The 15,891-nt window shown below is 32.2% G+C and overlaps 2 protein-coding genes, 1 long non-coding RNA gene and 1 other non-coding gene across 6 annotated transcripts; 2 read left to right on the forward strand and 2 right to left on the reverse strand.

Annotated features, from left to right (window-relative positions):
* The first annotated feature begins 1,941 nt into the window (after positions 1-1,941).
* LOC145116149 (interactor of constitutive active ROPs 4-like) lies at positions 1,942-3,999 on the forward strand. 2 transcript variants are annotated; one of them, XM_079052495.1, is made up of 3 exons: positions 1,942-2,074; positions 2,529-2,595; positions 2,691-3,999. In XM_079052495.1, exons 2-3 carry the CDS (start codon positions 2,582-2,584, stop codon positions 3,760-3,762), a joined length of 1,086 nt encoding a protein of 361 aa, XP_078908621.1. In that variant the 5' UTR covers positions 1,942-2,074; positions 2,529-2,581; the 3' UTR covers positions 3,763-3,999. The 2 variants fall into 2 exon arrangements, with proteins under 2 accessions (XP_078908621.1, XP_078908622.1); XM_079052496.1 differs by having other exon boundaries at positions 2,068-2,206.
* Positions 4,000-4,248: 249 nt separating this feature from the next.
* Positions 4,249-4,321, reverse strand: TRNAE-CUC (transfer RNA glutamic acid (anticodon CUC)). The gene has a single exon. It is a non-coding gene; the product is annotated as a tRNA-Glu (tRNA).
* Positions 4,322-5,380: 1,059 nt separating this feature from the next.
* LOC145117514 (tyrosine--tRNA ligase 1, cytoplasmic-like) lies at positions 5,381-8,074 on the reverse strand. Of its 2 annotated transcripts, XM_079053800.1 has the most exons (10): positions 7,914-8,074; positions 7,370-7,517; positions 6,946-7,235; positions 6,778-6,874; positions 6,575-6,680; positions 6,365-6,447; positions 6,089-6,234; positions 5,898-6,003; positions 5,719-5,778; positions 5,381-5,588 (listed from the first exon to the last, which is right to left on the reverse strand). In XM_079053800.1, the coding sequence occupies exons 1-10, from the start codon at positions 8,000-8,002 to the stop codon at positions 5,568-5,570; spliced, it is 1,146 nt and encodes a 381-aa protein (XP_078909926.1). In that variant the 5' UTR covers positions 8,003-8,074; the 3' UTR covers positions 5,381-5,567. The 2 variants fall into 2 exon arrangements, with proteins under 2 accessions (XP_078909926.1, XP_078909927.1); XM_079053801.1 differs by lacking the exon at positions 6,365-6,447 and having other exon boundaries at positions 6,570-6,680.
* A 5,192-nt stretch (positions 8,075-13,266) lies between these two features.
* On the forward strand, positions 13,267-15,143 carry LOC145117295 (uncharacterized). The gene is made up of 5 exons (XR_013712598.1): positions 13,267-13,415; positions 13,538-13,790; positions 13,867-13,920; positions 14,004-14,096; positions 14,323-15,143. It is a non-coding gene; the product is annotated as an uncharacterized LOC145117295 (long non-coding RNA).
* Positions 15,144-15,891: the final 748 nt, after the last annotated feature.

A 15,891-nucleotide genomic window follows, 5' to 3' on the forward strand; every position in this document is an offset into this window, starting at 1 on the left:
TGGATCTGTGATCATCACTGTTATCTTCTCGACTGCAAGGTGAGTCTTCTCACTATGCTCGTGGGTCGAAGGCACTAATGTCGTCCTACTGAATTATGCTAGTTGTTTTTGTGACTCTTGCATGTGTAGGTTTGGGTTGGGCCCATTTGTATGTTGGGTTGGGCCATTAGTATGTATGTTGGGCTGGGCCTATTTGTATGCTAGGTTGGGCCCATTATTATGTATGTTGGGTTGGGCCCATTTGTATGTTAGGTTGGGCCCATTATTATGTATGTTGGGCAGGGCCCATTTTAGGATGGGCCCATTTGTATGTTGGGCTGAGCCCATTCTAGGATGGACCCATTTGTATGTTACACAGGGCCCATTTGTTATATGTTGGGCTGACCCCATTTGTTTGGTATGTTGTATTTTGGGTAATTCACTAAGTTTTATGCTTACGATTTATGTTTAAAATGTTTTCACGTGCTTCTAGTTTCAAAAGGAAGGGCCCAACTTGATCTTATTGCATCCTTTTGAGATTTATTTTGCATTGAATGTTTACGAATTACTCTGATGTTTTGAGAATACTTTGACTCTAATCGTCTTTTGGAACAATAAATGAATAGTTTTGTCTTATTTAAAATGAAATTTTTACTCGATATTTTTGGGATGTTACATTCTTTGTGGTCGTTGTCTGAGAAACTCATCTTCAAGTACTTATAATAGGGAAATATATATTTTGGTTGTAAGTGAATAACTTAATGGAATACCGTTTGTTATATAGGGAATGAGAACCTAGTTTTTTGGTGTCCGAAATGTGTATCTGGAATGTTAGTTCTATATGTACGGTTTTGACTGCCGCACTCCGGAATTGACTACGTCATTTTGAAATGTACGGTGTCAGATTTCAGATTCTAAACTATACCTACCACCGGATACTCTGGAATGAATAATGCTTCTTTAGAATGCCCTATTCCAAAAACAGTAAATATTTTCCAAAATTTTATAAAAGTTAGTTAGTATTAATAAATTACTCATTTACAACGGTTAGTTTGCTTAATTCCCCAATATTTTAACCTTTTAAATAATGATTATATGTCATAACTAAAGATATATTCATCAAATGAACAATGATTTCATATTTTTTTAAAGGTCTTAGTTACTATAGTATTAATTTGACAAATTTCTTAAATATTATTCGATGATATGTGACTTAAATTATGTTGGTGGATGGACTAAAAAGTTACTGATAGTCGTAAAAAATAAATTAATTGATAAATTAGCTGAAATATGTAAATATAGAAAATCATATAGATCATTGAGTTTTTTTTCATTTTTTTTCTATAATTAATAAAATATATATTAAGTAGAATTAAAAAAAAATCTCTAAATTCGTTAAAATATTAATGTGAATAGCTTTAAAAAAAGTAGTTTATATTTTTTTTATGACAGTCCAACAAAAAAATTAAAATAAAAAAACTTATACTTATTGTGAAAGAATAGGAAAGGTTTGAATTTATTGGTTGACCATGCATATACTGTCCAAAAAAAACCAGTTATTAGCAAAATAAAACAAAGGTCTTTCTATATCTTATAAATATTATTTAACACCAAACAAATGATGAAATGATATCAAAAATGAGAAATTGCTAAAAGATATTGACTTTAAATAAAAGTAAGCATATACTACAAGACGGAAAATTTGACTTCACATACTATATCTAAAATTAAAACTAATAAATTCAAGTAAAAATTATAATGAATAAAATAATTGAGATTGAGTTTAAAACAACATAAAAACAAATTTATTATGTACTTATGTTTCGATATATCTCAGAAAATAAAAAAGAGAATTATAAGTAAAAAAGGAGATACAAATTACAGAGAGAAAATAATGATTTTCAATTGAGTCAAACCATAAATTAATTAATTATAAAAGAAATGAGAATTCCAAGATGAATGGTTAATTCAAAAGTTACTCTCTTGTCATCTTCCCCCTTCAGATTCTCTCTCTCTCACACACATATCACACTTTAATTCGAACTTCAAACAGTTTCTCTCTCACTTTCTTCAAGGCTTCTTGTTGGCAGTGAAGGTAAACACCAAACCACTCATTCATTCATATAATCTGCTGTCGACATTTTCAAACACTCAATCATCATCGTCTCATTACTCCTGTTTTAGATCTCACATTTAACCCTAATTATACTCTCCGCTTATGTTCATGGTGAGAATCATCTTCTATGATCTTCATTTTTTCCGACAATTCATCTTTTTCTATGATTTGAAACATGGGTCCTGTGTATATTCTGGTTTAGATTTGTGGGTCTTATTTTGTTCTAAAACAGGGCTAAAAAGTTCTCTTTTTATAGACTTTTTCAGATGTGGCAATCACATTCAATTCTAGAGCTTCCTACTCTCTTTCTGTTTATGTCTGGATGATACTCTTATAATTGAGGGAAAACTATGAAAAAAATGAGAGAATTCTTAAAGATGGTAGAAACATAGATTTATCTTTGAAGCTAACTCTGTTTTGACATATATTTCAGTGTTGAAGATTACAAGATCAAGATCTGTAAGAGTTCCTTATTTTCTCCTATAAATGCCAAGAGGAAGGTTAGAAGCTAAATTCATCATACGGGTTCTTTGATTTAGGTGATACGATTGAAAAATTACGCTAAATTTTACAATTCTTTTCTGTATGAATACAGAGGTTCAGAAATGGCTCAGAGAGTGTCAACCAGAGGTCCGGCTCCTCTGCGAACATCGAGCTCCGACTCCGATCCACTACACCACCGTCCGATAACTGACCGGAGCCCAAAACTAGGCGACCGCCGGTCACCGAGAAGTGCACATTCCGAGCCGATTAACCAGAAGAAGCTCGGAACTCGAATTGCAGGGTTGGAGACTCAACTGGAGCAAGCTCAAGGTGAGCTCAAGATTCTTAAAGATCAGTTGGCGTCAGCTGAAGCGGCAAAGAAAGAAGCTCAAAAGGAACTCGAAAAAAGGACCAGAAAGCCGCCGGTGGTCGTTTCAGAGCCTGAAACACGGTCGTCACCAAGCGAAACACAGGATTCAAACAAAGAGATCAGTCAAGAAGACGAAATCCCAGATGAGATTCAGAACGAAACTGATGTTTTTGAAGTCCCAATTGAAATGGTTACTCAATCGTGCGATCTGAATGAGGTTAAAACCAAAGAATCGAGCGTTTCACCTGAATCACCAGAAAAGCTTCGTTCCGATGACGAAGAGGTAAGTCTACTGAAACTGAAAATCGAAGAGAAGGAGAAGGATTTAGAAGCATTCCGACAAGAAAATGAAAGTCTAAAACTTCAACTAAGTGAAGCGAATGTGGAGATATCATCTGGTAAATCAGCAGAAGAGAAAACGAGCTTGAAGATGAGCCAGCTTGAAGAAGAGTTAAAAAAGAGTAAAAACGATGGGATTGAACTGAAGGAAAAGCTGAAAGTTGTTGAAGGAGCAAAAGAGGCGTTGGAAACAGAAATGAAGAAGCTGAGAGTACAAACAGAGCAGTGGCGGAAGGCGGCAGATGCAGCAGCAGCCATTTTATCCGGCGGGGTGGAGATGAACGATGGAAGAAGAGTTTCTGAAAGATGCGGTTCAATGGATAAACATTACGGTGGTGTGTTTGATGGGTACGGTGGTTTTGTGGGTTCACCGGGGATGGGTGATGATTGTGACGATGGATTAGGGAATGGGAAGAGAAAGGGTTCTGGGATTAGGATGTTTGGTGATTTGTGGAAAAAGAAGGGACAGAAATAGGGCTTGTGAATTTGTTTATGATTTTGGGAGTGGTGGGATTTGTTTTAAAAAAAAAAAAAAAAAACTATGTTTTTTATTTTTGTTGTTTCAACGTTATATGTTGTAGATTGATGATGATCATCATGTTAGAATGATCTAATTAACTATGTTGTCTTGCTGTTGCATTTATGTTTGATGTTATTCTTGTATTAGAGGGAGAATTGGTTTGAACTATGAAGAAGATGTTCTTGAAGATAATCTCGATTGTACAGCAAATTTATGCAAAAAAAAAAGGGTGAATTATTGTATAAAAAGGGTACAGAAGAAATTGCGTAATCTGATAACATAATTACATGAATTTGGTAATGATATCTTGATATGATATGAGAATAATGAATAACAGAAATTGTAATGATTTCTTTCATAAAAATAAGGAGGCAGATATGTATGAAGTATGAACTGATGGTAGGTTTGAATTATAGAAAAAAAAAAGTCGGCAAAATAATATTCCGTTGCCGGGACTTGAACCCGGGTCTCTCGGGTGAGAGCCGAGTATCCTAACCAACTAGACTACAACGGAATTTGATAAATCTACAAACATCAGTCTATTTAACTACCAATCCGTATTGAGTTCTTCATAGCTTCATTTCATAGTGTATACATTTTTAATGTTTAAACAAACTGTTTTGTCTCTAAGGAAAAATACAAAACTTCCATTATTTTCTATTTAGAACAATAAAGTTAAAAAATTTCTATTTGAAGTTACTTTTTTAGTAAGTTACTAGACTAGTCACCTAATAAGTAAGTTCTATGCTTATAATAAATTACTTGTTTTAGGTTTTGTTTTATAGTTGATTAATAGTTTAAAAACCAAACTTGGTTATCATATTTGCAATTATCAACTTGCATAAATAAACTACAACTTAGATTATAAATAATTAAAAAGTTGTATTTGTCGTATACAAGTACTAGTTTATATAATCAAAAACACAAACAGTGTTCGAAGGGATAGTACGTTTAAATAATATTTAACAAACGGTGGTATTTTAAAACTTAATTACTAAAAGATAGTAAAAGTTTTTTTCTAGGGGTTTTATATAATTTTTTTTAAAAATTAATTTAAAAAAGTATCTTCGAAGGGACACATCACCACTATTAAGTGTTTTTCCGACCACCATTTATTCTTTTTTTCCCACAGCAAACCCAAATTAAAATTTTGAAACTTAGGAAAACCCAAATCAAATATGAACTGAAAGAACATAAGGGAATAATGAACTCAAGGGAGATGAACATAATTGATCAGAAAATGATGAGAGAACACAAGGCAAAAATGAACTTGAGAGTTGAAATGAAAGATATAACAGAACCAAGTCGAAATGGAGTTTATCATCTCAAGTTCACATGTCACTAGAAGAACAGATACTACACCTTTGGAAAGAAAACGTTTTTATGGTGTATAACATAACTGTATCGATCATTTGATCCTTCAAAGTTGTGTCATCCAACGCATGAGTAGTAGATTATTTTTTAATTAAAGGACAATTAAAAACGCAGACAAATATACCTAGGATTATTATTTCTTTCTAATTAATGACTTTCTTATGAAATCGCAAAGTATACTGCTATTCCTCCCACATAGTTAAAACCAAACTGTGTTTCAAGTGTTATTATTCCAAAAATTAATTAAGTAGTAGTTCATGCGAAATATAATATAAAATGCATAAATATGTGCAAGAAAATTCGATCAATCTATCTAAATTCATTTAAATACAATGAAACAAAAATATGAATCAACTCCCATCTTCCCATTGACTAAAATACTTCCATCATCTTGTAACTTTGAAAGCCTGCATTGGCATTGAACCACAAAAAATATTAATATTACAATAATAAACTTTTTTAAATAAAACAAATTAAGATACTCTATGCATTATTAATTTTAGCATGAATAACTTAGAAAACAGAACAAAGCATTACCTTAACCCTCTTCAACAGAGCCTTGGCCTTCTCATCATTCTTGAAATGGTCACGCACAGGCTACAACACACACACACACACACAACTCATGTCAAAGTCCAAAAATCTTGAAATCAAAATAGTTGTTGTCAGTGCAAAAGACGTAAATGCCCTCCTGATTAAGTAATATATAAATATACCTGTAAGATCCTATTCAAAGATTTGGATAGTGCAGGTTTCAAATCAGCAGGATGCAACTCCCCTTTTTCATAAGCAGCAATTAATTCTTCATAACTGGTATAAACCCTGATTTTGTTCAAGAAAAATATCATCAATATAAATAATTTATAATCAAATTTAAAAGAAAAAGAAAAAAATAATAATAACTCACTTTTCACCTCCGTTTTCCTCTTTCCTTTCAACCTTGAACTCATTAAACCAAGGGAATACAATGTATTTAATGTACTCAAGACATGGATTCCCATCAACGATATTGGGTGGACAATATGCTTTCTTTATCTTTAAATTAACCTCAGCCTGTCACAAATTCATCATTCATAATAATTAAAATTAAAATCATAACATAATAACCTGCTTTACTCCTAAAATATATATATATATATATATATATATATATATATATATATATAAATTGGGGAAATTTTACTTCTTCATCCTCCATAAAAATAGCAGAAGAAGAATCAGATTTTGACATCTTTTCTTGTCCTTGTAACAAACCAGGAAGCATATCTTCATAGTAAAACCAACAAACAACAATCATGTTAATTAAAAAAAAAAACACCATTATATTTTGACATGTTATATAAAGTAAAATGGTTAAATTGGAAAAATGTCAAATTTACAACTTTGACCTTACGATGAGATAAGATGATAGGCTTGTTTTTTCTTTTGATGTCATCACAGTATTCCCTTGCAAGAACATTCACTTTTCGTTGATCCATGCCTAGTTGACAGATATCAGCCTATTCAATTGAACAGATATTTTTTAATAACTAAATAAAATCATAAACTATAAAATGACTATTTTACCCTTTGTAAAAAGATTAATTAAACAAGAACCTTGAGGAAAAATATATCAGCACATTGCATGCATGGGTAGAAGATTTGGGCTGCAGTCAATTCATCCTGCTCACTTCGACCCATAATCTGACAACACCTACAACCATTGAGATAATAAAACTAGGATATAATAATTATATAAATTAACAAATTTAAAAATTATGCTACCTCATTATTCTAGGAAGTTTGTTTCTTCTAGCAATATCCATGACGATTGGCCAGTATTCATATGCCCTTGAATTAATTTCTTCAGAAGACCAAATAAACTCGACTTTACCATCTTCCAAATTCATGCCTGCAGCTTTCCAGATCTCAATTAAGTAGTGTCCAACTGTTTGGATTTTGTTTAAATCTCCACCCATTTTGTTGTTTAATTGAGCAAACCAATCTGCTATCCAAATCTTTACTTTGCAACCAGCAGAAGTGAGTTTATTAACATTAATTGTCTTCATAACACCCTGTTTGGCAAGAAATATAGAACATGAGTTTATTGAGAAGTTTAAACAAACCTTTCTTTATATTATTTTTTGTAATTTTAATACTTATGTACTCAGAAGGATAAACAAATCCAGTGAAGTTTCTGATTACATACCTGAGCAATATGCATTCTGCCAGAGGGTTCAAACCCATCATAGCAGATGGGTTGGGGCTTTTTGGTAAGAAGATTCAAGAGTTCTTCCTCCTGGATGCATTCTTCACCAATGCTCCTCACAATCCTAAATTTTTCTTCAACGCTCATCCTAAACATAGAACACAAAACTTATTCAACTGGATGACATTTGTCCGACAAATACGTAAACACATGATTGGCAATATAGAGATTCTAATAAACTACAATTACTTGAAAACAATGCTTTACATTCTATTTGATTTTGCTAATCATATGACCTTTAACAATGCATAGCTTTTTGATGGTAAATAAGTTTGTATCAAGTACTAAAACACCTAAGGCACTAATCATTACGCTGATTTTAGTCATAACAACGATCAGTTCTCTTGGGGTGCATGGAGAAGAATCCAGTACACGTATTAGGTCGAATTTAGTCATAATCCATGAAAACTGAGTTTTAACACACTTGAAAGTCCAATATATAAAAAAAATCACCTTCAGTGTGTAAATTAGAGATGAGGCTTACTCTGTGGTAAAATTCGACGGATTCAAACCATCCCTTGCAGTCAGCGATAAAGATTCAACTTCTTTCGCTGGAGGATTATCCATTGACATGTCTATCTCTTTCTTTCTCTCAGTCGCCGATCGGAGTAGACACCAAAATCTAGGGTTCTGAGAGGACTGCGGAAGTAAGTAGCAACTGTATTTATAAACAAACAATCAAAAAATTGGTTATTCTGTTGGGTTGACAAACGGCCCAGCTTTTTTATTTGGGTACTCGGCCCATTTATTAAAAATTAAGATCTCTTTTCTATCACATACGCCGGCCCATTTTCCCTCTGAACACACTCCGGTTAGCCTGCTACCCTCCGCCTCCACCAGGCGCCGCCATAGCCCTCTAGTTCCATCAATCTCGTCACAATAACCTTCAGGTAATTTTTGATGGTTTTCTATGTACACAGGGAGAGGATAGATTAAGGTGGCTGAAGAGAGCTATTATCGTCATCGATGTTAAAAAACAAGCAGTCTGAGGAAAACAATTAATGGGTGCAATGTGGTGTGGTGGTGTGGGCACTTTTTCTGGTTATGATAAAGTCTCGTTTGATAGTTGTTGATTGTTTGATAGTTGTTGATTGAGAAAGTGTTGTCTTGATAATAAATTTTGACTGAATAAGAAACCATGTTGTTTGATCGTATATCTGACTGGATGTGCAGACTGATGAAAAATAACTATTTTACCCTACTGCTCTATACAATAATGGATGAAGTTGCTGAATAATTATAAAAACATTTAAATTGTCATACAAAATGTAAATTACACAGAAATCATTTAAAAATCAAAACAAAAATTGTCTTAAAAAATGTAATAGGATACAAATTTAATTAATATATGCAAGGTTATTAAGATCGAGATTTTACCTAGAATCGTTTTTTTATTTTGCCAAATCGCAATCGTAAAATCGAATCGGAATCATAAGATCCTATCTAATATACAATTTTTTATAATAATGCAATTATATATCTTAGAGAGTTTATCATGTTTAAAAAAAAATTAAAAACAAAACGTTACCTTAGAAAAATTGTCATTTATTATTTAGTTTTATATGCATGTAGTTATAATATTTTGTTTATTATAGTCTAATTTATTGGAAAAAAAATTAAAACGTATGATAGTTTAAAACATAAGAATAAACCACCATAAGATATTATTTTAAAATACGCTCTATAACGACTTTCAATTTTAATAATTAAGGAAAAACATTTATATCTCATATGTTAGTATAAAAATTTACCATTCACACTTGAAACAAAAAAAGCACAAATAATCCTAGGCCTAAAGACCAGTTTAACCTATATGATCTTCTAGTTCTATTTATCTGTTTTCTTGTAACAATCCGGTGTTTCATCGTCTCTTCCTAAACTCATCATCAAACCGCGGTCACATGTTATGGCAGATAGAGATATCGCACACCATTTCTGTTTTACATAGTATTACAACAAACAAACAACATAGATATACAACAAACAAATGTGGGTGTATCTATTTGTAGGGCAAGGACGCAATTGGAAGATGTTTCTCCCTTTCTCATTCAGTCAATTCTCGTCTTCTTACCGAGTCAGACTTCATTTTCTAAGTCAAGCGCCCAAAATTGGTTTACCAAACAACTTTAGCTGACCGAGTCAGCCAAAAATGTCTGACCCGACTCAGTCAGACACATATCAAACACAACCTAAATTAAGAAAACTCTTTACTCGTCTTTTACCAAAATTCATTTTTGCCCCTTGTAGTTTTAAATTTTGGATTTTGGTAGTTACTTTTTGGTTAACTATCTCTGTTTTCCATGATTTGTTTCCCTTTTGTACACAATATGATTAATAATATAATTTAAAATATTTATCTGTTTATTGTTTTATTTATTATTACTTTATTGAAATATAGATATTTAGTAAAGTGAATATTATATATTCTTTTATACAATCTTCATAAATAGCAAGTTATTTTAGCTATAGTTTGCTTTGAGAAAGCAATTGCTTTAGATGAATCTAGCTTTTGTATAACATGCAAGTCCGTCTTGTTGTAGAGTAGATAAGCACACCATTTAGGCATCTTGATGCAACATTGACATAGATATAGGGACTATAGTACATGGATTTTATGAGTGATTGTTTATGTAAACCACATTTTGTTGTAGGTGCAAAGTTATATATTAATGTAGAATCGTTTATTTATATAATTGATGAATATCAAATCAATTTGCGTGATCAATTTGTGAATCATTTATTTTCAGATACTTCAAATTAAATTTATAGGATTTTAATTGGATTTTCGTGGAATTGAAAATATCTATGTTTGATTTGAATTTGTGTATGGATTTATGTTTAATTTGGATTTCGTAGGCGTTTTATATTTTTTTATAATTATTCAAGAAGTTGTTTCAGTTATTTTATGAAACATAAACACCTAATTTATCAAAAAATTATACAGAATGGTAAAATAGTCATTTTTATCATTTAGGTCTGAATTAAACATGTTAAAAATTCAAACCTCTTAAAAATTCAGATTCTGTCAAATAGTCTCTAAATGTATGCATTAAAACTTTCTTTTTCATTTTTTAGGAACGAAGAAAATGTGGAAACCATTATTTTATCTCTATTTCAAATTAATATTTAATGACAAATAACTATATAATTAAGAAAAAACACATACACATGTAAGCCCCATGTGTTTATTGTTGCAACATATATTACATAATTGTAGAATGGATGCTTTTATACCTTCATATAATGCAATCTAGGCATCTTTATACAACATTGACAAAGATTTAGTAACTTTCGTACATGCATTTGATGTACGGTGATTGTTTATGTAAACCACATTTTGTCGTAGGTGCAAATTTATATATTAATGTCGACTCGTTCTTTTATATAATTGATAAATACATTGATCAATTTGCCTGATTAGATTGCGAATAATTTATTTTAAGATGCTTCAAATTAAATTTGTAGGATTTTAGTATGTTGTTGTGAATTTGAAATATTTATGTTTTATTTGGATTTGTGTTTAATTTGGAGTTATGTGTATTGAATTTTGCATGATGTTTTATATATTTTTATAGTTATTATTTTTTAAAACATAAACATTTAATTCATCAAAAAATAGTACAAAAGGTAAAACTCTCCCTTTTATTGTCATTTTTATCATTCATCATAACAATTCATAGATTCGAACTAAACATGTTAAAAATTAAGATTTTAAAATTTCATAGCTTTTTAAAAATTCAAACCTCATAAAAATCTATATCTTAAAAATTCAAACCCAGTCAAACAGCCTAAATATTATATTTGTATGCATGATTTTTTTTTCATTTTTTTGGACCGAATAAAATATGGAAACCGCTATTTTATCTCTGTTTAAAATTGATATTAAATGACAACTATATAATTAAGAAAAAACACATACACATGTAAGCAACATATTTTTTTTGCAGCATATATACATATTATAGAATAGATGCTTTTATATAGGGTTGTAAATGAATCAAATGTTCAACGAACTGTTTGTAAATCGTTCGACAGAAAATTCGTTTATGTTTTTTATTTAATAAATGAACAAACATGAATGTAAGTTCTTGTTCATTTAGTTAAACGAACGAACATAAACATTTGTCTCGTTCGTTCAAATTTGTTCGTGAACATTCGTTTATGTTGTTTGTTTACTTTTTCGTTTATGTTCGACCATTTTAGCTCCTTTTATGTTCATATATGCTCAATTATGTTTGATTACATTACTATATTATATGTTCAATTATGTTTGTTTATCTCCGCTTGTTTATGTTCGTTTAGCATATTCACTAACATAAACGAATAAACATGAATAATGTAATTTGTTAAAAGAACAAACATGAACAATAAAACTTGTATGTTTACCCGTTCGTGTTCGTTCGTTTGTTTGACTAACTTAAACGAACGAACATGAACAACCATCGTTCGTGTTCGTTTTGTTCGTTTATAGCCCTACTTTTATATCTTCATATCATAACACTAAGCGAATACCCACATGTTGCGCAAAATACAACAATATATTTGAAATATTTACAAATATATGTTTTTAAAATATATCAATGACGTGGTTGTTAGCTCTTATTTAATAAATTTTGTAATAAGTTGATATAAACATTGTTTGTTTTGAATTATATGATAATGTAGACATCTTTTAAAATTATATAATCTAAATTATCTCAATGGCCTTTACATGCGGGTTACTCATGAATAAAATTCTTATTCTTATATATATATATATATTAAAGATGACCACTTCATTGAATAGTGAAGTTGGGCTTTTTTTGTCAAGAATGACCCTTGGCTATTATTTGTTTTTGAGTGGGTGTTATTTGTTCCGTTTTTTTTTACCTGGGCATTTTATGAAAATATTTACATTCTTTTATACAGGTGTTGATCATCGTTTGGGTTTATCCCTTCTAGATCCTTCCCAGCGTACCTTATCCAGATCCTTCAATAACCCACCGCCTCATCTCGATTCTTCCGGATTATCCTTTTCTCAGCTCGCTCTCTGCAATCTCCAGACCTGAACCGGCGTCCGCCACCCGTACGATTCCTTATCTGCCACAGCAGTCGCCGACGCTTCCTTTTGTAGTTTTTCTATTCTGATTTCGAGCCTTCTATTCTTTGGCTCCACCTGTTTCTTTTGTTTTGATCGAACACAAGACAGAGGTAAGGGAAAAGAGAAATTAGGGTATAAATATTTGTTCTTATGGTAGATACCGACGATGGTTTTCTCTTTTTGACTCTCCATTTTTGTTCTCGGTCTGGATGGTGGTTACCGGACGGAAGTAGGTTGTGTTGCTGTGTTCTCTTCTTACCGGAGAAGGCCATCCGTCGCGTCGTTGCTATCCAATTATCCACCGCTTTCCCTCAATCGATTTCCCTCAAACCCATACTACTACCAGAAAACACTCGCTTCCTGCACCGATAATCGTCATTCTTTTCTTTAAGATCAGAGCTCTCTCCCCCCACCGATACTTTTAATGGCTGTTCCCGACAACGATTAAGGTTGGAAATGGTTTATATTTTAGGGCTTTTCAAGGAGAACCCGTGAGACCGACAGTAGCGAGAGTTGCTGAGGAATTGATAATCGTGTCAGGAGTTTTTTCCTTGAATCGACATGCTTCAACGAAACTGACCTCTACTGCGGCCCTCCGCCCTCCGTTTGCGTCACCTTGGTAAGTTCCATTGGTTTCTACTTTTTTTGATTTTTGTATAAAGACCTAAACCAAGACTTTATGTGTGTTTCAGACCATGTAGATCATGTCATAACTTGTTTCTATTTATGAACTAAGTCCGTGATGCGTTTAGGGAAGTTGCAGGGGTTAGCTTTTTTGTAGATTTGGCAGCGGTCGGTTCTCACGGAAGGATCCCTGCCTCCCCTACGCATGATGCTCAGCGATTGTGGCCAATAACTTCCGGATTTCAACCCAGAAAGTCTAGCAGAAACTTTGTTGAAACCTTGGTATGTTCCTTACAAAATTTCCCTTTCCTTTATTCAATTTGGAATCATTCTCTCTGACTAATTTTTTAACACCAAGATTCAAATTAATTCACATTTTTTTATTCATTTTTTGATGCCCTTAGGTGACAAGCACAAGGTAAGAAATTGCTCTAATGGACTCTAAAAGTGGCAAGTACTTTCAGCTTCCTTCTCTATCTATGTCTGTCTTGCATCTCCACCAGTTTTGAAACTTCCCTAATTTCCTGTCTAATTTTGTCCAGAGCTTAAAGAGAAGCTGCATACAAGTTTGGGAAATGGAAAGGCTTAACAAAGTTATTACTTTTTGATGAGAAAGATGCATGTAAGGTGTTCGATGAAATGCCTTAGCCAATTAAGGTATTCATTTAAGCTTACTTTACCTTTACCTGATTCATTGTTGAATTATATTTGTTTGGTCATCTATTTTCTTCAGGTATGCTTAAAGGAATTACATTTGAAGTTTTGAGATGCACAACGTTATGTATTGGTTGGTATTTTCTAAGAATTTGAGCTACACAATTCATTTTATGTATTTTACCTGATTTCTAATACTCCTTGCTAAAAAATCAGTTAAAAGAATTGGCTTGCTCTGCCACCGCCGACGGAGATGCCGCTTCTACCAAGGCGGTCGACCAACGGTACCATGCCCAACCACCTATACAAGTAAACTCCGACTCTCTCTTGATTTCTGCGTTTTTTCAACAAGGTCCGATTATTTGAGATTAAATAGGGTTTTTCCAGAACATAAATAATCGTAGGAAGTCATCTCTATTACAAATTGCAAGTAAGAATTTTAGTTGTCAACATATGGTTGAAAATTAGCTTTGTGATCTCTACAGAGCAAGTAATGTGTGTTTCAATGTTCATCAAATATTCTCCTTCTTAACAGGTTTAATCCTCTATCCATCCATGTAAAAGAAGAATCATGAACTCAGGTTACTATTTGTTGTTTTTAATTTTTTCTTATTTGATATTTTTTGGGTTATTTCATATGTGTCTATTATTTTTTAGAATTTTCAGTTAATACGTATGTGCTCCGCGTCCTCCTTCAAAGTCTTTTCAGATGTAATTGACAAATGGAGGAATCATCAAAGTGTTATGCATACTTTTGACTGAAAAATCTTTTTCAATGCCCTAAAAATGTGAAATTTTAAGTGGAGCAGTCAAATCGGGGTTTGCCTTTCTTGAATATATCTTGACTAATAACCCTTCGAGAAATGAAGAATCAACATATCAATGGTTAATCCTCCAATCTTGATTGGTGGGGGTTGATTTTGAAATCAAGAGCCACATCCTCAAAATTTCCAAACTTGACCTTCACTACAAAGCACTTATGCTTGAAAATTCTAATTATATACTTTTGATTCTCATCTTTTATAGTTAGTAAATCAGATAGATCATTCCATGATTTCTGTTTATACTTTATATTGAGGAAAACTTGGTGTTCATGCTGCAGAAGCACAACATTTGATGAATGTCTTCACTGGGCAGGTCGTGTAAAACATATCCAACCTTCACTTAAGGGGCTCAAGGCCAATGCCTTCTTATAGAAAGGTTATCTTGAATTTAATCATTTTGGAGGTTAGTTATATATTTTCATTTTCACTCACCCATTAATCTCTAATGTTTTCCTTTTAACATGCTATATCTTATTTTATAGAAGAGGTTTTATGGTTAAACATAGCAGATTACAAACTTCAAATGAAAATTTTAAGGAATATTTTCAGGTTTTCATAATGTTAACATAAGCAAACTTGATATAATAAAGAAAATGATATGTTGTTAATTAAAAATAACTAACTACTTATGTTCAGATATTTTACTCACCATCACTAATGTTCATGTTTTAGACTTCTGAGAATCTTATAATATAACACAATTGAATATTATGCTGTCAACTTAGTATATTTGCTGTCAATTTAGTAACTTTTTCTGTCAGTTGAGCAATTTCAGGTTTGACTTCGTGTAAATGTCATGTAGTGATTGTGGGAAAAGAGAAAATTGTTAATTTTTTTTTCCCATATGATGTCTGTACTTGTATATTTTCATGCTGTAAATTTGTTCTTTGTTTTCATTGTCATGTTTGAATCAAACAAAGCAATGATGAACTATTGCATTAGCTTCAATTGAGGTTCTTTTTCGTTTTGCTGGTTTCATTAGTCGGTTATTTTTTCTATCGTTTCTGTGAATAATTGGTTTAATTATGTTTCCTTTTGTTGAATGCATTCAATGGATTCAACTTGCTTTTCATAGTTTTCTTCTCTTTCCGGTTTAAAAGTGTCCACACGTGTGATGTTATCTACAGTCTCGGCAGAAACGCCTGCTTCTGAAATGGACATGAAAACCAATTAAGGCAATGAACAATAGTTGAACACAAGAGCAATGAAATGGACATGAAAACACAAAATGACCGAAGCTGCCTAAATCCAACCCCCGCAACGCGGGGCTCCCCATCTAG

Source organism: Lactuca virosa, chromosome 5 (genome assembly GCF_052849685.1).
Source record: "Lactuca virosa cultivar CGN04683 chromosome 5, Lactuca_virosa_CGN04683_v6, whole genome shotgun sequence".
In the NCBI taxonomy this organism is placed as follows: domain Eukaryota; kingdom Viridiplantae; phylum Streptophyta; class Magnoliopsida; order Asterales; family Asteraceae; genus Lactuca; species Lactuca virosa.